General features: G+C 37.9%; 1 protein-coding gene across 1 annotated transcript; it reads right to left on the reverse strand.

Moving 5' to 3' along the window:
* Positions 1–208: 208 nt before the first annotated feature.
* On the reverse strand, positions 209–13,410 carry LOC136708447 (serum paraoxonase/arylesterase 2-like). Its single transcript, XM_066683013.1, has 9 exons — positions 13,274–13,410; positions 9,992–10,062; positions 9,221–9,276; positions 8,766–8,928; positions 7,929–8,055; positions 7,022–7,222; positions 5,212–5,293; positions 4,593–4,721; positions 209–3,602 (listed from the first exon to the last, which is right to left on the reverse strand). The coding sequence occupies exons 1-9, from the start codon at positions 13,348–13,350 to the stop codon at positions 3,441–3,443; spliced, it is 1,068 nt and encodes a 355-aa protein (XP_066539110.1). The 5' UTR covers positions 13,351–13,410; the 3' UTR covers positions 209–3,440.
* Between the last annotated feature and the right edge of the window lie 9,211 nt (positions 13,411–22,621).

Here is a 22,621-nt window from a genome sequence, read left to right on the forward strand (position 1 = left end):
AAAATTATAGCGCACTTGAACATTTTTTAAAAGATAAAACAATATCAGCAAATAGTGTTTGTGCCCTAAAAATGATTAAAAAAAAGAGCATATTTTTCAGTTTGTATTTTCACATAGATATTCATATACTGCATCATGCAAGTATATCTGAAACATGTACAGCAGTGTGCAAAAGTTTTAGGCAGCAGAGATTGAGATATAAAGAGCTATTTATCTGATCAGTAAGCATTTATTTGCTTAAAAACAAACACCCAACATTAGAATAAAATCAAATGACATTATTCCAGTAGGTGATATTCTGTGTGTGAATGTGTTGGTTTTAACGTTTTCCAAATCTCTCCTCGTGGCAGTCCGTATTATTTGAGGTTATCATCCAATACCTAGAAGCTTACTGAGAAGGCATTAGTTTAAATATATATAATTATCTTAGATGCCTAAGACTTCTGCACTGTACATTTACAGCAATTGGCACAGCCTCTTACACATATCCCAGGCAATTGTAGTGTTAGGAATCTTTCCCCAAAGACTCTTATTAGTATAATGGTGCACTTACTGGAGAAAAACTGAACCCTGATCTGCTTCATTAGACTCAGTGGTGTTGCCCACTACATTACATCAACCACCAATCATGTACAAAGTGCCCATCAACTTTCTCAAAATTACTAGATACAGTGCATCTTGCATCCCATCACAGTTTGTAGATCACCTGCTGATTCATCGCTTGTTCAGACAATGTGCATTTGTCTACCCTTTGCCCCATCACTTCTCCACAGATCAGGTCTGAAGGACTTTGTACTCCTCTTAAACAACACATGGCACTGGGCTTGGTACTCAGGCTAATTCAGAGTGCCCCAGTCTACTGGCCAGGGGCTTTTTGTCTGTGCGCACACATGCATATGAAGTCCTGTGTCCTGAATGGGTGCAACTTAAAGCAGTTGAACTTTCTCAGTAGAACTGTCTGCATACGTTTAGACATACAATAGAATTCTTTTTCCCTTAAATTGTACCTTTTGAATTTAAAACGCCGTTTCTAGCAAGTCTCCCTGTAAGTGACTTCAGCATTTTGCTTGTTTTAAGCTTTTACAATGTCATTATGAAGACAGGTTTTTTATTTAATTTTGACTTAATTCTCATATAACTAAGTAATTCCCAAAAAAGAGAATGATTAAATATTGACCAGATTGTAAATGATTTAACTTAAAATATAGACTATTTTTAAGATAAAATATAAACTCTAAGGTTCATTGTTTAATAAAGTATAATCAGTTAAACATTAAACATTGTAAGGCACCTTGCTGTTTGATTTAGAATTTAAAACCATTATTTTTGAGATATGAGGCTTTGATTTTATATTTTTAAAGGAACACTAGGCAGTATTTTTACCTTAAAATCATCAAAAGGGTTCAAAATCATTGTGAGAACCCACTGACCTGTAACAGGGAGAATAGAGCCTCTGTCATTGCTAATTCTGGCTCATTACTGCAGAGTGCACAGTGCTGTAAAAGTGAATTACACTATGCATTGGGGAGCCAATGCTTTTTAATCCTTTAAAAAAAAAAAAAAAAAAACCCATAAAAATCACTTTTATCAGCTGATAGCAGCTGATCTGAGTAGGGCATTTTAGATAGGGTAAGTATGGTGCTGTGGTGTTTAATCGATGTGGTATTTTGACCAAAGCTCGTCATAGGCATTTCATTAACACCGTGTAAACGTGTGAAAAATATCCTTATCTTCAAACAGATAATTGATGCAGAAAAGACTTACTCCATAAAATGTTATACAATTTCTGTTTGCGTGTTCAATGTGAAATTATGTTAATAAATGAGAAAAACAAATGTCAAAACTGGGGTTTCAGGCACTGGAATGGCCAGCATAAGGCATGACAATACTGAGTGACCAGATAAACATAAACCAGCTTAAAATATGGGATTCTAGCTGGTGTAAGTTGTTTTTTTTTTTTTTATAAATGACAGCAGAACAACAAGTTACAGGCCCAAGTTCAATTTTATAATTTTATGTTATTGTTATTATGAAAAAATTCAATTCTGAAATATTCATATATTCAAATATTCAATTCTGGTAAGTGCTTAAAATGAGCAGTAATTTATTCTCTGTATTTAAAATTAGATTAGATATTTATTCTAAAATAACAATTATTCACTCAGACATTATGTCCAAATGCAGCTGTATTTAAAAATTTGGATATCCCTTGTTAAAGATGATTTGCAGATCTGAAAATAAATGTTTGTTTTTCCAAATATTGCATACTTTCTACAAATGTTAGTACATTATTTGTATTTATTTGCTCTATTCAACATTCATCCATTTTCTGTATGGAAGAAATTATTATTATTTTTTTTTAATAAAAATATAATTTATTATTATTTTTTTAAACACATTTTGAACACAATTTTATCTAAAGTCACACTAATTATTCCCTTTAGATCATATTTTCTTTATTCTTCCATTTCACAAAGTCTAAGCTACAAAAAAAAAAAGTACTTGAACATCCTAATGACACCTAATGGTATTAAATAATTTATTTCAACGATTACAATTTAGTAGCCAAGCCAAATGCAAGGGATGCTGAGCTTAAAAGCAGTGATTGTCTAATTATTTTTCTTAAAGCTCAGGCTAGATCAATCTGAACTCAAGATTATTGCTTGGCTAACAAGAACAGACTGTGCTTAATGCATGTTTGGACAAGCAGACGGTGAACTGTTAACACTAAGCAATTTAACGACTAAATGAGGGTGAACTCAGACTTTTGTAATAAGCATTTTACAGCTAATGCTTATTTGACACCTGCTCAAACTATCCCCCCCCACAAGATGCTGAGAGAATGCTTAAGAATGCTGATTTTGTGCTTTTGGACACAAACAACTCCAGGCTATCCCAAACTTACTGGATGGTTCCAACATTTTAGGTGGAAGGTACAAAGAGTGTAAATGTACTTTTTAAAAAATGTACATTTTAGGTCCAGTTGTGTTGCCCAAGGTACATTATATTCTGTTGTCCAGAAGGAGAGGTGATTATTTGTAAGATTTCTTTATAGAACTGTGTGAAGTAATACAACAAAATGTAAATCCTAGTGATGAAATGGTGCCTGTGAAATCAACAACTTAACTGTACCATATTCTATATTAATTGTAGATTTTTAGGTTCCCCAACTAAAAGTACTTAATATATACCCTTAAATGTACAACCACAGTGAGAATTTTTCTGAAAGTGTAGCTCATGAGCTATTCTACAGCATCCCATTTATTAAAAGTGGTTTAGACATCATTTTTAAACATATCATTACATACAGATGTTTTTAAAAATATATATATATTTTGGGGTTATATTTGCCTCCAATTTATAAAGAGAAATTCACAGTATGTTCAGTATTTTACCCAACTGGTTGTAAATTGGAAACTTCAAAAAAGGCACAGACCAGTCTAACTGAGGTCACAATACAGGGCTTTATGGTAAACTGTTCCTATGAGCAGTTTACCTCCATACCGTGCAGCTACTGAAGACCCTATGAGCATACTACCGTCATCTGAGAATACCTGAGTCACCAGGGGCTCTTCAGAATGGATATTCTGGATACGAAAAACCTATAATAAACAAATAAACATTTACAAACACAGAATGAGCCCAGTTTATTCATTATCCCATATGTAGCATTCAGCAGCTCATGAGCCATTGTGTTTTTCCTTGTAGCAATAATTTAGGGCAGAGCAAAAAGTTTTTTGCCCCCTACTGGCATAAAAAAATAAAGAAATTGAGATCAGGTAAAACCCAGTCATACACTCAAAGTTGGTGTATATCACAATATAACAGCAAACGGAACCAGATAATTTCATCATCCAGGTATTTCACAGAGGCTATCTCTATGCTGATGGACACAATTAAAAGGTTTCCTGTTCAAAATGTTATATTTAATCATGATTTAAAGGGATTAATGTGGATGTCCCAAATTATCCGAACATGTGAGTATTAGCTTTAGTAGGTTGGTAACTTAGTTTTTGTCAGCACTCAAATATGTTTCACGTTTAAAGGTTTTTAGACAAACTGGTTCATATTTATCTATGAAAATATTCAATAAGTAAATAAAGAAATAGTTTTCTTGTGTAAGGTTTATTTCCATTTCTGCATTTCTAATCTTGTCTTGTGTATAATAGCTACTTTGTCTGGTCTTTCGTTTGAATTGGTTCAGCCATTATTTAGTCCTCCCCCAATCACACACAATGCAGGAAAGCACATCTTCCTACGTGTGAGACATGTGAGGCCAACTGCGTCTACCATTTAAACTGCTGTTAACACAAAGTAATTTGGTATTTTCCGCCATTCATGGTGAGCCATTAACTGTCCAGATCTATTATGACAGCTAAGAGATGCCTTTAGGCTAAGAGCCATTCCAGGGATAGAAGCAGGCCTGTGCACACTGACTCTGAACCACAAACGGATGTTGAATTTTGTTCATTTTTGTAAAGTTTTGGACTCAGAATTACATTCTGGTTCCAGTGTCTCATGTGAGGTGCAAATGTTTGCATATAAAATTATGTAATGCTCTTAAAGTACAACTACTTAATCTCAATACATACCTCAGAGCCAGGAAGGTCATTTGGATCATTTAAAAAGAACTTGAAAGCATTTGGGTGGCAGCCAACCCACAAATCACCAGTTTCAGCATCCACCTCAATGTTGTCACAGAGAGAACCCATTGCAACTTCCTGCCCAAAAAGAAAATAAGTTGACACATGTTCTGTTGATTTTCTAAGTGAAAATAAGTGGCAACATCCTCAACATAGAACACACAAAAATCTGACATTTTCTCAGTGTAATCTTCATGTAATGAAACATCATGTACATCACATATAGGACTAGGTGTGTCAGAGATTCTGTACTACACTCTTAAAGCATGACCACCTCTATGGAACATAGAGGTCAGTTAAAGGGAAAATAAATAATAACGATAATATTAGCATTTTGGTATAAATTCTTTTACAAATTGCATGTTTTTGGAAAAAATTAAACCAAAGCAATAATTAAAGAAAAAACCTACACAATTCAACAATAAATGTGCTATATTCATTGAACAGGCCATATTTTATGTTAACGTATATTTACTCCAACAGGTTAAACACAAACTGATCAGGGGCATTCAAACTTTCTTTTGTTAATTTGATAATCCGTGTTTGTGTGTAGAGGCTATATACATACCTTTACGCGTGACAGTGTGTGGTCTTTCTGGATTTCCAGCACTGAAATACTGTGGTTCATAATATCAGACACATACAAATACCTGACCCAAAGAAAAAAAAAGATTAAAAAAATTATGATTTTAATTATGTTGTAAAAATTATATTTGTTAAATATCAGACTATTATTCATTTTCATTCATTCATTATTTGTAAGGGTTGCGGTGGGTCCAGAGCCTACCTGGAATCATTGGGTGCAAGGCGGTAATACACCCTGGAGGGGGCGCCAGTCCTTCACAGGGCAACACACACACTCACACCTACGGACACTTTTGAGCTGTCAATCCACCTACCAACGTGTGTTTTTGGACTGTGGGAGGAAACCGGAGCACCCGGAGGAAACCCACGCGGACACGGGGAGAACACACCAACTCCTCACAAACAGTCACCCAGAGAGGGAATCGAACCCATAACCTCCAGGTCCCTGGAGCTGTGTGACTGCGACAACTACCTGCTGCACCACTGTGCCGCCCCAGACTATTATTTGTTTTCAATAATTCCAACAACACTTCCATTCTTGTTCAAAATCTAAATGAGCACTCAAGTCAGAATAATTTATTTTTCACTGCTCATTTAATTTCCCATCAAAACCTTCATAAAATGAACCGGCTGTCAGATTCTCAAACAATTCTTCATGTAATGAAATAGTGATTATTCTGACATTTTAAAGCCTAGAAAAAGGTGATGTGTGGTGAGCTTACTGGCATCTCATCATTCAGGTGGACGCTGCAAAATTAGAGATCCTAGTTCCTTTTTTTCTCTGTATACTTTATCTCCATTTCATTCTGTTCTTCAATGTCCTGGATCCCCACAAGTCCACCAAACAGCAGGAATGGTTTGGGTGGTGGATCATTCTCAGCTTTTCAGTATCACTGATGTGGTGGACAGTTAGTGTGCATTGTGCTGGTACTAGTGGATCAGACACAGCAAAGCTGTAGTTTTATTTATTTATTTATTTATTTTTTTAAAGCCCTCAGTATCACTGCTGGACTGAGAATAGTCCACCAACTAAAATTCCTGGGATCTTGTGTCCACTGATGAAGGACTAGAGGAAAATCAACACAAACTGTGCAGAAACAAATGAGCTACTCTCCCTGACTTTACATATACAAGGTGGACAAACGAGATAGGTGTGTTCAACAGATTGGACAGTGAGGAGACGCCGTGTTTAAAAACTTGAGTAGCACTGCTGTGTCTGATCCTCTCATTCCAGCGCAACACGAAATAACATACCTTCACCATGTCAGTGTCTCTTAAACGCTGAGATAAATCAAGCAACCAAATCATATCCACTCTGTGGTGGTTCTCATCATTGAAGAGCATAATGAAATTGGAGATAAAGTATGCAGAGAAACAAGAAGACTACGGTCTGTAACTGTAGTTTGCCTTTATTATAGCCTCCATTCTTTGTAAGGGAGAATCAGTTTTTCATAAGCGACTTGCTTGTGAATAATGCCCCCTGCTGGAAAAACTTTGGAATGGCTATGGGTAAGTTATGCATAATGTAAACTATCAATGTAAATGGTAAGATATCATACTTTGATATTTTCATATTTTACAGTGGTCCAAATGGTTGAAACATGTAGGAGGCAAACAAGAATAAATAGCATTAAAGAATAAACTAACTGTGTGTTTCTCAAAATTGTGTGTTCTGTATAAATTCTTTTGTCTCATTTTATGCCTTTGTGCTCTATTCTTTGCATGTTTGCAATATTTTTTGTCGTAAAAACAACTTAAAATCACATATAGCTTGTATTTTCTCTGAGACTTGCCTTTTGTCAGGGGAGATATTGATGCCGTTGGCAGAAGAAAATCCTCCCATCACAGACTTAACTCCTTCAGGGCTGTAGTAAACAACATCGCACCAGGTGAACTGCAGCAGGACCTCCAGATTCTGCAGGAGCTCAGTGTTGAGGAAGTGGTCATTGGTAGCATAAAAACTCTCCAATCCTACAGCTACAATGTCATTAACACTGAGAAAAATAAGAATTTACAGAGAAAAAACCTTAGGAAAATCAATCATTTACCCACATGATCAGTCTAAAACATGACCAAACCTGCAGTATACAACTACGCACATATTATTCATGTTTTACTTTTTACCACCCTTAATAAAAAGTAGTTAACATTCTATTCATGTACAACAAATTTACTATTATTAATGCAAAAATATATGCTACAACTTCTACTAATTTCTATTAACTAATTATTTTATTAACTTGTAAGATTAGTGGTGATCTATCATTGTCTGAATACAATATATCCAAATAAACAAAGCCTGATCAAAGCCATGAAAATGATGGAGATAAACAAACAAACTTAAGTGATACACTTGCAAAAACACACCCCTATACCTAGTGTCTTCAGAGTCATTCAGGCTTCAAGCGCCAAGCTCAGCACTGCAGAAACTGCACTATGTAACTTTTGGAGGAGGGTAGAAAACCCCTCGCTGTCCCCTCGATTTTAAAACAGTGCTATAAAGGTAAATTACACCTTTGCAACTGTAGGGGGAGCCCAAAAGCAAAAATATATGTTTTCATATCAAATCTCACCTAGTGGTCATTTAAAGAATATCTAAAGAAATTTAAAAATGTAATAAATATTCTCTAAGGGAGGAGCTAGATGCTGTGCTCATTGTAAAATTATATATATTGCAAATTTGAGAAGCCCAAGACGCACTGATGCAGTAATTCATGCTTTATCGTCTTCAGGTGTAAAAGAGCGTTTTCCTCTTCAACAAATTTAAAGATGTCAACCTGGCTACTGCCGTGGGGGTGATTCACGACAAACAAATATATGGAACCATCTGTAAAAGGACACATGAACATGATTTAGTAATTAAAACAAGCAGCAATCTTCTTTACCTTATGAAACCGTCATCCTAATACCTAGTGGTGTGGATGTGTAAAGCCTGGCTCACACTACAGGATAACGGGGTCGATTTTGTGGCAGATTCAATCCTCCCGACAATTGCAAAAGGTCCCGATCTTTGGGTGATCATATACGATTATCTTGAAGTGTGGGAGTCTAAAATCCAATCATTACTCCACCAATCTTCTCCCAAAGCAGTCAGGGCCGCTCCGATTGTGAATAGTAAATATCAAACATGTTCAATATTTACGACTCAGAATCCTGTCATGTGGACCCTGACTCTCAGGTGTGAAACGCCACGTTAACGTCAGGCCTGAAAGATGATCAACCAAACAGAGTTCAACTGGGATTATTTCACCAGCATCCACATTGGTTTGTTTACATCCAGGCTGAGTCTGAAACGAGCAAGAGTGCTGTAACTGAGGCAGTGGTCTTGAGGGAGGAAGGAGCAAGGGAGGTCTCACGTTTTTAACATCAGTTAAGATTTTTTAAATCCTGTGAGCCAGGCATTAGAGGAGTCTTAATATACTCTAATATAAACACATTTTAAAACATGTGAAGCCAGTAACCACTTATTTTTGGCAAAATCATTGTGCCAAGTGTGGATACTATACCTGAGTATGGTTCTAATTTAGTTTCCAATACCTCTTTCATCTGTATACACGCTGATTCCATGGGGGTTGAACGAACTCGTGTCAAAGTCCTCTTTAATGTTAAGCTCTACAGGATGCACTCCAGAGTGTAGATCTAGAAGAAGAATTTTTCCAATGGCATCTGGATTGTATGGCATGCCTGGGTACTTCAATCCCTGTATTGAATTTAAACATAATAAACCTAAGCTACTTTATAAGAGAAAACTACATGTGATGAGCACAAAATTCTGTGTGCTTTCTGGTGGAATTATATAAATACAGGAACTACATTATGAGCTAAATGTAACCAACAAAACTACAATAATTAAGAAAATATCACTACACCCAGGGTAATTCTGCAGTGCGCTTTGTTTGGGGGCTCATTTACATGGTATTAATACTAACAAAGGATAAATTGTGCATTTTCTAACATATAAAACAGTAAATTCATTGTTAAGGGTAACATACTGTACTTATGAAGGCTAGTCCTTCTTCAAGTATGAAGACATCCTCAGAACCAAAATCTGTAAGAAAGATAAAGATACCATGCATTTTTAATTTTATACAGCTGCTGTCTTCATTCAGAGAGACAGGAGCCTGGTCTTGCATGACTGAGCACCATGACAATGTCCACAGAATTGATAGACATTTCTATAAGGAATTTGACATAAGCTGCAAGATAAATTACTTTTATAAACTAGAACTACTTTTATTAGAAATGCCAAACGGCTATGAAAAATTAATTTAAAAAAACCCAGTTACAATGGGAAATATACTTCAACATAATAAACAAACTATACAGCCAGTGCTTGGCATTGCAATGATTTATTGAAAATAATGTTTTCAAAAGATGAAAAAGCTTTTCATTGATCATTAGATGAGATTGCCAAATGTATTGCTTTGTAGTTTCTTAAGTTCTCAATAAAATAATGCAATGCCAGTCACTGGCTGTATAGTATGTTTAACACGATTCTTCTTTAATTATCTAAATTATAATACCTTATTAAAACAAAATAAAATCTCTAAAGATGAACTCTAAAAGTTGCTATGTCACTTCAGGTATAACACCACAACATTTCTTTCAGTCCCACATATAACATGAACAATTATTTCACAAATTATTTTCCATTAATAATTTCAGTTTGGTGTCCAGATGTTGTTTAGTTAATTTATCACTAAAAATAGAAAGAGTCAACACATCGTTTGTGATTCTGTGCTTTCTTTTATACTTGGACTCACCTATTCCTTCAATCAGCTGACAGTTGGGAAGGTGTTTTTTAGTCAGTTCTCTGAATGCCAAGGTTATATTCCTGCAGCATTCATACATGAGAAAAATGTCTGTTGTTAACTGGAGCAACAGTATAATCACTAACATGTTCTTTTCAAAAGTGATTAGAGTGCCACATTGGCAAATATTGACACACATTATGAATACAACATACCCCTAAATATGATCAATTGAAATTATATCTAACTGAACATGCAAATTGCTCAGTATCATGCTGGTTTGAAATGCAAAAGTCACATACATTATATGACCACTTTAAAAGATTTTTAAAATATAATTAAATTCCACCTGGGCCAATGAGAAAAGGACTGAAAATTTAGAGAATACCATGGTGCTGGTGACAAGCTTTATTCGCTTTCCAGCAGGACTTGACACCTGTCCACACTGCCAAAAGTACCAGAATCTGGTTTAATAATTGCAGTATCACTGTGCTTGACTGGCCAGCAAAGTCACATAACCTAAACCTCACAGAAAATCTATGAGGTACTGTCAAGAAGGATTTGAGAGGCACCAGACCCAACAATGCAAATGAACTGAAGTCTGCTATTAAAGCAACCTGGTTTTCCATACTTTCTCTCTCTCTCTCTCTAAGATTACTGTCAAAAATAAACATGTACATACATTTTTAATTTGTACACAAAAGTCTGTTTTGTGTGCATTTTGTATGAATGTGATTTCAAAATTCCACCTTATAGAGCATGATCATTTATGAAGAACATTTATGAAAAACGAAAGTCTGGAACCACCAGTGTGTAGAATTATAAACTTTTATTTATATCATCCAAATTGTATTTAATTTTATTTTGGTCATTTGTTTTAATCTGTTATTTTGTTTGGTTGTAATTTTTCCTACTTGTGCAATATGAAGCTTATGTGCCTAGAGCATTAAAATAATAATAATAATAATCTAAAATATAACACAATGCATTTTTCTCTGGTTGAATTATAATGGCAGATAAAACACGGGGAAAAAAACATTCCCATGTTTATTATCTATAATTAAAACTCTATGAGCAGGCAAACCATAGTCAATTTCATGAAATTTAATTTAAAGATGATTTTATAACTCATTTAAAATAAAATGCAACCTCCCACCCCATGTTAAATTATAATGTTAAAACAGAGTATACATACAAGTCTTTAATTTCACACAAACTGAAAATATATGGGTGTCCACAGAGAGTCTAAGAGTTTGGGACTTTTATTTTAACTGCTGAGAGCTGCTAAAAAAAAAGGTGATCGCTCAGACTGACTAATGAGGTGCAAAGGGTGCTTTAAGCCCACTCAAATTTCCTAATCAAAATAACGAACCGTACACAAAACACGGCCTGTATTCTCTTTCCCGTCTTAGTGTGTTCAAACTGAAAATGAATAAATGAGCCGGATTTTTTTTCCGTTTCTCCCATTCTCCGTTCAGTCCAAGAACCAAGCTAATAAAATGTACACGGACCCTGCCGCCACCACCAGTTCCAAACAAGACGCAGCAGACCACGCATGCGCACTATATCGAATCGATTGGTCTTCTGCTCTGTGCATCTTGCCTGAGTCCAGTGATATTTTTGACAGTGTTTTCTCACTTTCCAATTCTTGTTCGTAATCTAGAAGTCGTACACGTAATCATTCAGGTCGTATGTGCAAGTCTTTATAATCGTATATATTTTTAAGTCGTATTCGTACAAAACTTGTGTACAAATTAAATATTTATGTACGAAAGTATATGAGCATGCACACTTATTTTTGACAGTAATCTCACACCACAGACAATAGGGGCGAGTAACAGCGTGAAAAGGAGTCAGTCTATAAAAAGAAAAACAGTGGTTCGGTAATATGGAAATGGTTCTGATTTGACCGGTCAGATGAGGAACAGAAACGGAATATCTGCAGGGAATGCCGAAAATGCGGGAGTACTACCAGCTCATTTCACCATTTACAACAGCAGCCAAACCTCTGTACGAAGCTGTTAAACTCCGAAGTGCTGCTTACAGGTGTTAAGAAGCATTCACGTCCCAGTAGTCTCCTAAACCAGTTCAGACAGCATTGCAAGCTTCATTAGCCAATACTGTGCCTTACGAAATGTACGCAGTGGCGTGGTATTATTAAGACGGTAGTTTACTGCAGAGCAATATATATGCTCCCGTCTCAACAGTACAGAAAAAAGGGCTCCAAGAGGTTGATTAAACTCCTGACCCACGAGACCAACTGCCCAGTCGCCATTTCAACATGCAAATTTAAGTCAAACAGACCAAACCTTTTTTTTGCCTTGACAACAGATACGGTTAAGACGCACCTGTGAGCCCTATTTGAGCGTGACTATCCATTTTATTGAAAACTGGGAGATTAAAAGTGCGTGTCTGCAGACGAGCTATTTCCCAGAAGTCCACACTGGAAGCACAGAGCCGAAGACTACACTGTTCTTAAAAGCACTTTATTACAGACACTGTAGGTCTAAGTTAATAAAGTAATGTCTCATGTACTTCAGTCTGTATTTTGATAAATAATAATGTTTTTCTTAAATCTTTTTTTAGCTTGGCTTTACAACTGAATTTTGTGCAATGTACAATTATTGGGAAAAGTTAAGACAATGAAAACCTGTGTCTTAAATATACATGGACATTTGATTTTCATTTGTATATTGAGAGATATGAGGTTGAGATAACACATAAAACTGACACTTTCACATTGTTTTATGATCTTTTTGTCCATATCGCCCAGCTGTAATATATATTTAAGAGACAGAGCAGCTGAAATGCTATAACAAGCAAAAAATGGTAAACGTTTCTTTCAACCTTTCAGCAATTAAGCTCCTCAGTTCCTAAACACTTATTTAAATGAAAATTATGCAACACAGTGGTAAACCTGACCATGTGCCAACCTGTTGGCATGAGATTCAAAAGAGACAAATATTTTCCTTAAAACCAAGAACTTTCTTAGTGTGTCCTTGTATTATTTCCAATCAGATATAGGTAAACAACTTGCACACAACTGTATAATGATTTACTGTCATTTTGCATGGTGTCTCAACCTTTTTAAAACAGTGTTAAACCGTCCACTATATTACTTTTAAAAGCTTTAACGCTTTTTTGGTCTTTGAAAAACAGCTTTCTCAACACTGTCACACTAACAGAAGTCAAGTACAGACCTTGAAGATTAAATAAACCCGTTGTGAGCATTTATTTGCAAAAAGCGACGATATATTTTAGGCAAAATGTTCCCAACCGTCAAAAGCCACAAACCTGAACGCAATAAGTCGTTCTCCTACGAAAGCGGCTAAAACTACGACCAAAACGGACAGAACCACGAGCTTCCCCATGTTGACCTTGTTGTTGAGATTTTTATTTTTCTCAGCCCCCTTGCGAACAGACAACTTATGAATGACGTCGCCCCAGAGGCGGTCTCTCATTGGAGGAAATTTGAACGTTGCCCTTTTGAAATAAATGGGGCAGAGTTTTATTTTATATTATTTTACTGTCCATCTTCGGCCACCGCTTAAATCTATAAATTAACTTTATAGGTTTATAAATTAAATTTATATGGAATTGCACTTTAAGAAGTTGGTTCCCCCCAAAATCTCCCTAATGCCTACACTTTTATGCAGTTATTTCCCACCCTCCCATCTCCACCCGTTTTTCAAGACTTACCTGCTGATAAAGCTTAACTGGAGAGCTCCACCCTTGCAAAACAAGTAAAGTAAATAGTATTGAATATCTCCTCACATTGGCAACTGTTAGTGGGATAAATATGGCATCAAGTGAAAGTTGTGTTTTTGAAGTTGATGTTTTGGAAGAAGTGAAGTCTAAGGAGCTGAACAACTGACAAAGGCCAAATTGTGATGGTCATGTTTTGGACAGAACATCTCCAAAATGGTGGGTTCTGAGGTCAAATAAGCACGGACCCCAACAGCAAGTTGCACTGTGTGTCGTTAAAAATTTATATTAGAGCCAGGACAACTTTTCAGGAACTGGTTTTACAGTTCTTCAATGAGATCGGCCTACACGGGCTCATTTTGGATACACAGGCACATCAGTGAGCCTAAGAGGCCTCTAAGAGCACTTTTGGTAGGTACTAACAGCTGCATAGCTAGGACCACAACATTATCTCCAGTTCTATTACAAACCTTTAGGACCCTTACAGTTTGCCCTATAGCTAGATTTCAAGTATGTACATTATATGGCTTCTGTCTAGTGCTTTACTGAGTCACACACATAAAACACACTCTGAACAGTGCCACACACACACACCAAACACACTCTGAACAATCATTGGATTAGTAACACCTATACTTTGTATCTACATTCATTGTCCATTTTATCACCTCCACTGAATATACAATAGTACTTTGTAGTTTACAAACAGTTGTTCATTCTGTGCATACATTTCTTATCCCTATATCACCCTCTACTTAAATGGTTAGGGCCCCCACAGGATCACCACAGAGCAGGTATGATTGACATTGTAATGATATTATATTTTGTGTTATGCTCGTACGAGTGGATCAGACACTTGAATTTTTAAAGCCTTCTCTGTCACTGTTAGACTGAGAATGGTCCACCAACCAAAACTATCCAGCCAACAGTGTCTTGTGTCCACTGATGAAGGACTAGAGGACAACCAACACAAACTGTGTAGCAACACAACAGCTACCGTCTCTACAAACAACGTCTGTAGGTATGTCTAACAGAGTGGACAGTGGACACTGTTTAAATACTCTTACAGCACTGCTGTGTTTGATGCACTCGTACCAGCACAACACATACTAACACACCACCATTTCAGTGTCACTGCAGCACTGAGAATGATTCACCATTCAATTAATAGCTGCTCTGCGGGGGTCCTGACATTTGAAGAACAGGGGTAAAGAGTGCAAACAAAGTTTACAGGGTCACAGTAATGCACTCGATTATGGGAGGCCGTCTAGGGCAAATACTATGGGAGGCCGTCTAGGGCAAATACTATGGGAGGCCGTCTAGGGCAAATATATGGGAGGCCGTCTAGGGCAAATACACTGAAACACTTGCGCACTACATTGAAACACATGCACACTACACTGAAACACTTGCACGCACTACATTGAAGCACTTGCGCACACTACACTGAAACACTTGCACGCACTACATTGAAACACTTGCACGCACTACATTGAAACACTTGCGCACACTACATTGAAACACTTGCGCACACTACACTGAAACACTTGCGCACACTACACTGAAACACTTGCGCACACTACACTGAAACACGTGCACAGTACACACTGAAACATTTGCACTACACTTCACATACACTCGTATATATATTAAACATGACGTGTGTGTGTGTGTGTGTGTGAGAGAGAGAGAGAAGATGCACTCAGCTGTGTAGCACAGGGTACAATCTTTTATGACTAATTCCTGTGCTCTGTGTCTGTTCAGAGATGAACAAACATTTGTTCTTATTATTTTTTATTAGTCTTTTCATATTTGATCAAACATTGCGTATTTCTGGTAACAGTGAGGATATCTGTAATTTTTTGCGTGATGTCCTGCATTGTGTGGAATCCATACAAGATGACCCGCTACACAGACACTACACCGAACTGGAGCACCACACAAGAACCATTCAGTCCATCATACGTGTAGTTGGGCGCAGAGAAGGGCCTGTGGTGAGAGAATGCACGACTCTTTTGGAGTCTTTATATCAGTGTCTAATTCTCATTTTACAACAATATCCGGGCCAAAGACATCAAGGCAACAATATTCTCATAATTCCTCCAACAACTTCCAGTGGCACATCCGGTCGCCCACGGTATGATTTAACAGCAGACCAGATTATCCACTGCCTAAATCTGGGATTTAATTGGCAAAGAATCGCTTCCATTTTTGGAATTGATCGACAAGTGTGCAAGTGTCTCAGTGTAGTATGCGCAAGTGTTTCAATGTGTCATGTGCAAGTGTTTCAGTGTAGTGTGCGCAAGTGTTTCAATGTAGTGTGCGCAAGTGTTTCAGTTTAGTGTGCGCAAGTGTTTCAATGTAGTGTGCGCAAGTGTTTCAATGTAGTGTGCGCAAGTGTTTCAGTGTGTAGTGTGCAAGTGTTTCAATGTAGTGTGCGCAAGTGTTTCAGTGTATTTGCCCTAGACGGCCTCCCCTAGTGGGGCACAGGGTACAATCTTTTATGACTAATTCCTGTGCTCTGTGTCTTTTCAGAGATGAACAAACATTTGTTCTTATTATTTTTATTAGTTTTTTCATATTTGATCAGCCATTGCGTATTTCTGGTAACAGTGAGGATATCCGTAATTTTTTGCGTGATGTCCTGTGTTGTGTGGAATCCATACAAGATGACCCGCTACACAGACACTACACCGAACTGGAGCACCACACAAGAACCATTCAGTCCATCATACGTGTAGTTGGGCGCAGAGAAGGGCCTGTGGTGAGAGAAATCATTTTACAACAATCTCCGGGCCAAAGATATCAAGGCAACAATATTCTCATAATTTCTCCAACAACTTCCAGTGGCACGTCCGGTCGCCCACGGTATGATTTAACAGCAGACCAGATTATCCACTGCCTAAATCTGGGATTTAATTGGCAAAGAATCGCTTCCATTTTTGGAATTGATCGACAAGTGTGCAAGTGTTTCCGTGTAGCGTGCGCAAGTGATTTGGTGTGTAGTGTGCAATTGTCTCAGTGTAGTATGCGCAAGTGTTTCAGTGTGTAGTGTGCAAGTGTTTCAATGTAGTGTGCGCAAGTGTTTCAGTGTATTTGCCCTAGACGGCCTCCCATACCCATACACTCAGCTGTGTAGCACAGGGTACAATCTTTTATGACTAATTCCTGTGCTCTGTGTCTTTTCAGAGATGAACAAACATTTGTTCTTATTATTTTTTATTAGTCTTTTCATATTTGATCAGCCATTGCGTATTTCTGGTAACAGTGAGGATATCCGTAATTTTTTGCGTGATGTCCTGCGTTGTGTGGAATCCATACAAGATGACCCGCTACACAGACACTACACCGAACTGGAGCACCACACAAGAACCATTCAGTCCATCATACGTGTAGTTGGGCGCAGAGAAGGGCCTGTGGTGAGAGAATGAACGACTCTTTTGGACTCTTTATATCAGTGTCTAATTCTCATTTTACAACAATCTCCGGGCCAAAGACATCAAGGCAACAATATTCTCATAATTCCTCCAACAACTTCCAGTGGCACATCCGGTCGCCCACGGTATGATTTAACAGCAGACCAGATTATCCACTGCCTAAATCTGGGATTTAATTGTCAAAGAATCGCTTCCATTTTTGGAATTGATCGACAAGTGTGCAAGTGTTTCTGTGTAGCGTGCGCAAGTGATTTGGTGTGTAGTGTGCAATTGTCTCAGTGTAGTATGCGCAAGTGTTTCAGTGTGTCATGTGCAAGTGTTTCAGTGTAGTGTGCGTAAGTGTTTCAATGTAGTGCGCGCAAGTGTTTCAGTGTGTAGTGTGCAAGTGTTTCAATGTAGTGTGCGCAAGTGTTTCAGTGTATTTGCCCGCGACGGCCTCCCATACTCGATTGCAGTGGTGTACATTTTCACTGCTTTGTCAAGTGGCAGTGGTGTACCGCGATGCTTCACTGTATTTTATTTCCAACTATGTACACCAATGGACAAAACTATGTGGACACCTGCTCATACTACATTTCTCCTAAAATTATTATCCACTCTACCTCATCCCAAGAGATTGTATGTTGCTTTATTGTATTTACATGTGTCTGCTCATGAGCACTGTTTCATTTTGTGCTCTTGTCAACATTGTCAGCAAATTTGTTGGTTCATAGTGTGCAGGTTTTGAGTTTTTTTTACGTATCAAATGAAGCATATCTGAGTAGCATAGGGGATTCTGCATTTTAAAAAGCAGGTCTGTCTCATGTAAATATGTTGTCATTTCATTATCAGCTGACCAAAATAAACTGTACAAATTAAATGCACTGAACTACAATCAGAATTAGAATTACTTTACTGCACAAAGATGAATTTGTTCTCTGCATTTAACCCAATCCATGCAGTGAAACACATGTACACACACTAGTGAATACTAGGGGCAGTGAGTACGCATGTATGGAACAGTGGGCAGCCCTAGTCACCGTGCATGGGGAGCAGTTGGGGATTAGGTGCCTTGCTCAAGGGCACTTCAGTCATGACCTGCCCCGCTGTATTTTCAGATTTCAGATTTTCAAATAAATCTCTGGGGATATTTTTAATTTCTCTAAAATTAAAATTAAGTCATGAAATGTATTGTATTTTCTGCTTGTCACCATCCAAATAATCACAGTTACTCACCAGTCAGTCAAACCTTACTTTATATCTCAGAGATCCAGAGATTCAGATCCACCACCATCTTTTAATACAATACTAGGCAATTTGAGTGCTTGCCTTGGATTGCGCAGTTAATGTTCTCCTCCAAATGTGACATTAGTTGCAGTTTGTAAAGAAGTATTTGAGGAAGAATATACATTAATGGAGTCTGTTTCCAAAATACAGGCTCTTTGATCACACTCCACTTGGGTGATTCTCATTGTGGTACAAATGGCCATACCTCTGGACCCTGCAATTGGGTGTGGTGTCTTCGTAAAAGCTAGAAACCTGTCATACCAGTCTCACAAAAATGCACATGCAGCTTCTTATGACACACCTCCAGTTTTTGTGTGAAAGCAGCCTTTCTTTAGGTTTTCTGAGGACTGAGTTTTTTTGTTTGTTTTTTAACCATGCTAAATGTGGGGCACATTTGTCAATATTGAAAAAATCTGCCCTAAAATGGGTTACTAACTGCTTATCTGAGAGGAGGACATGTGACAATGTGAAAAATAGACTCATTTTCCCCGTGGAAATAAACTGGAGGAATTCAAAAATAGCTCACTCTCTCTCCCTTCTATCAGACAAGCACAGTGTCCTGTGCTCCAGTTTTACCAGTGCCTTTTTCAGTACCAGTAAAAAGCCAACTATTGCTCCATGTTCGCAGGTTTGTAACATAAAACCTGCTTTAAACTAGAGCATTACTGCTGACTTTAAAGTAATGCTGATGATATTTGTTTTGGCTTGGAAACTAAACAAAGGTACGACAGAGGTGATTGTGTTTGCCAGTAAGGAGCAAAACTCTTCCTGACTCTGGGCCTTGTTGTGGCGGAAGGACTTGTGTGGTCTAATGACTTCCAGGGCTATGTCGTCAGGAGCTTCCTTGGCCAACAGGTCTGGAGTGAAGATCCAGACAAACACAATCCAAGAATCATCTTTATGAACACAACAATTAGAACTAAGTGTACCCTGCCCGGCAGAGGGTTACCAGTACCTACCCCTGGAGCCAGGCCTGGGTGTAGTGTCCAACGTCGAGTGCATGGTGGCTGGGCAGCCCACGTGACCAGGCCTTTCTCAGCCCGAAAAGACAATGTGGGAAGATCTTGTGGGCCAATCACCCGCAAGATCCAGAATAGGTGTGCGGTGCAATGCCCATTGTGCACAGAGCGAGGGTGAAAGAACCCCTGGCGTCCTGTAGCTTGTCGGCGGAAACTGGTTCTTGGCACATGGAATGTAACCTCACCTGGGGGGGGGTTGGAGCTGGAGTTGGTGCGTGAAGTTGAGAGATACCAGCTGGGTAACAAAGTCCTCGATAGGGGTTGATCTCACTCCTACTCAGGAGTTGCACAAGGTGAGTGGCGCCATGCAGGTGTGAGTCCCCGGCTGGTGGCTGTACAGTTGGAGTTTGTCCCGAGAAATGAGAGGGTCACCTCAGTGCGGCTTTCAATCCTGTTCCAGGAAGGCTTCCGTCAAGGGGCTCGGGAGGTGGCATCTCTGCTGTTTGCCGATGATGTTGTTCTTCCAAAGAACGAGATTGCGAATACAAGAGGCCGAAATGAGCTTTCTCAGACGGGTTGCTGGGCATACTCTCCGTGATCGAGTGAGGAGCTCAGTGAGAATAGGGAGGAGCTCGGAGTAGAGTCACTGCTTCTTCACATTGAGAGGAGACAGTTGAGGTGGTTCAGGTATCTGATGAGGATGCCTCCTGGATGCCTCCCACTGGAGGTATATCAGGCAAGACCAACTGTAAGGAGGCCCCGGGATAGACCCAGGACATGCTGGAGGCATTATATCTCCCAGCTGGCCTGGGAACGATTGGGGATCCTTTTTAATTCCTATATAATAGCTTTTTAATTTTTATTATCTTTTACATTTTTAATTTTAATTTTTTCTGTACTGCTCTGTAAAGCATGTTCACAACATACAAAATGTGCCTTGTCTTGCCTTACCTTGCCTATATTCAGAGTCCAGAAATAAGGATCATCTCTGTTAATACAGCCTAGCCGGTCTCAGTTACAGCCAAATGTACTGTGGCCAACTGGCCTTCACATGCACATTTGCCAAGTTATATTAATTGGATGTTACAGAGCCATCACTCAGTGTGAAATATTTATTCACAGCCTTAAGCTATAGAACATGAACACAAGTATCTGGACATGGGAGATACATAAGGACATCTTCTTAAAGGGGAGATTTTTAAACCAAAATTTACTCTATAATGAAGGAAGGTCATAACGTTTTAATTAAAACATTTTCTTAACTGTTCATAGTTTTCTGCAGGGTTAGAAATGTGCCGGAATGTGGTGTTGGAACACTGTTCTTTGAACAAAAAGATGAGGTGGAATGGGGTTCGGCTAAGATCTCAAAACTATTATTACTATTTAAAATGAGAAACTGTGTATAATGATTTAACTCAGTATGTGGGAAGTTGGTGTACTATAGGATCCCCTCCATTTCCATGGTACAAATTCAAGTCAATTTCTTAGATAAAAGAATTCCACAGTTTGGGTCCATGGCAAGTAACAAGCATGTATTTTGAAGTCGGCACTACAAGCATATATTTTTAGCTGATCTAAGGGCTTTTGAAAGTTCAGGCTTCAACTTAGATAAAAATGGGTTTGAACAAGCAAGCACTGAAAAATCAACAAAAGGGTTTAGTAATGAATTCTGAGTGACACTCTTTAATAAATAGTGATGGATGCTCTCTCACCTTTGTATATGCCAGAACATTGGCAGCTGAATTCTGCACCCTGTGTAGGCTTGAAATTGTTTTCTTTGTAGACCTACTACCAGCACATTACATTAGTCCAAATATGATGATAAAAATGCGTTTTATTTTTGTTTGTTTGTTTTCTTTTTTACAGTTTTGCACTGTCAGTCTCTTTGAGAATAATTCTAACCTTGGCTATGTTTCAAAGACTATATAAACATGTTCTAGAAACATTGTTAACATGGTTCCCACTCCAGATGACAGTTTGGTGTGTTCTCCCTGTGTATGCGTGGGTTTCCTCAAAAAAAAAAACACGTTGGTAGGTGGATTGGCCACTCAAAAGTGTCCGTAGGTGTGACTGTGAGTGGCTGTGTGTGTTGCCCTGTGAAGGACTGGCGTCCCCACCAGGGTGTATTCCCGCCTTGCTCCCAACGATTCCAGGTAGGCTCTGGACCCACCTCGACTCTGAACTGGATAAACGCTTACAGATAATGAATGAATGAATGAATTAATTAATTAATATGGTCTTTAAAGCTTAGATCACAGTCAAATATAATGCTTAGTTTTTAAACATTATTCACAAATTAGCTAATAGGAACTACTTATACATTATTGGTTCAGTGCCCTGATAACTTGTTCCAATGATAAGAAATTCCATCTTGTCACTGTTGAGTTGCAGGAAAATAATATTACACTAGGATTAAATTGACCAACACCAATTATTGGTGTTTAATCAAAGCAGTTTGTGACATTAATGCATTTACAACATTTAATAAAAGCATTTTTGTTAACCATTCAGCTTTAACAGAAATGTTTAATCATATATAAAATAAACCCTAAATGCAGTAATATTCCTTTAAAAAAAATTTTCAATGTCTGAATTTTCTTAATAACTATATTTTAATTAATTAATATCAATAAATGAATCAAGTTCATTGCTCTTTAAAGGGGTGTAATTAAATGATTCTGCTGTTAAATTGTCATTATATCAGTGGCATAAAATGATCTTAAAATAACAATAATATAGATTATCGCAATTACTTCTGGGACATATCAACCATAACATTTTTTTACTGTGACAGGCTTCGGTCACAGAGAAATTACAAATATTTTGTCAAACTATTAAAACTATTAACATTTTAAAGTTTTTAAATGAAGATTAATCAATTTGACATTTATTTTAAACCTAAAGGCAATGTAAATAGTGAAAATGTAAGCAACACTAGGTGTTTTTTTACTATAATATTACAGCTTCAAAACAAATGTGATAATTTACTGACCTACAGCATGGAGAACAGAGACCCTTTAAGGGTCATTCATTCATTATCTGTAACCGCAAGGCAGGAATACACCCCGGAGGGGTCCTTCACAGGGCAACACAGACACACATTCACTCACACCAATGTGTGTTTTTGGACTGTGGGAGGAAACCCACGCGGACACTGGGAGAACACACCAAACTCCTCACAGACAGTCACCTGGAGCGGGAATCGAACCCACAACCTCCAGGTCCCTGGAGCTGTGTGACTGCGACGCTACCTGCTGCGCCACCGTGCCACCCCA

Source organism: Hoplias malabaricus, chromosome 10 (genome assembly GCF_029633855.1).
Source record: "Hoplias malabaricus isolate fHopMal1 chromosome 10, fHopMal1.hap1, whole genome shotgun sequence".
Lineage (NCBI taxonomy): Eukaryota > Metazoa > Chordata > Actinopteri > Characiformes > Erythrinidae > Hoplias > Hoplias malabaricus.

Bases quoted from the DNA above. Each gene is read 5' to 3' on its own strand.
- LOC136708447 (XM_066683013.1), bottom strand. From the start codon at position 13,350: ATGGGGAAGCTCGTGGTTCTGTCCGTTTTGGTCGTAGTTTTAGCCGCT. The intron at 9,277-9,991 runs GTGAGTCCAAGT...TCTTTCTTACAG, and splicing joins TCAGCTGATTGAAGGAATAG to ATTTTGGTTCTGAGGATGTC. The intron at 8,056-8,765 runs GTATTGGAAACT...GTCCTTTTACAG, and splicing joins CGTGTATACAGATGAAAGAG to ATGGTTCCATATATTTGTTT.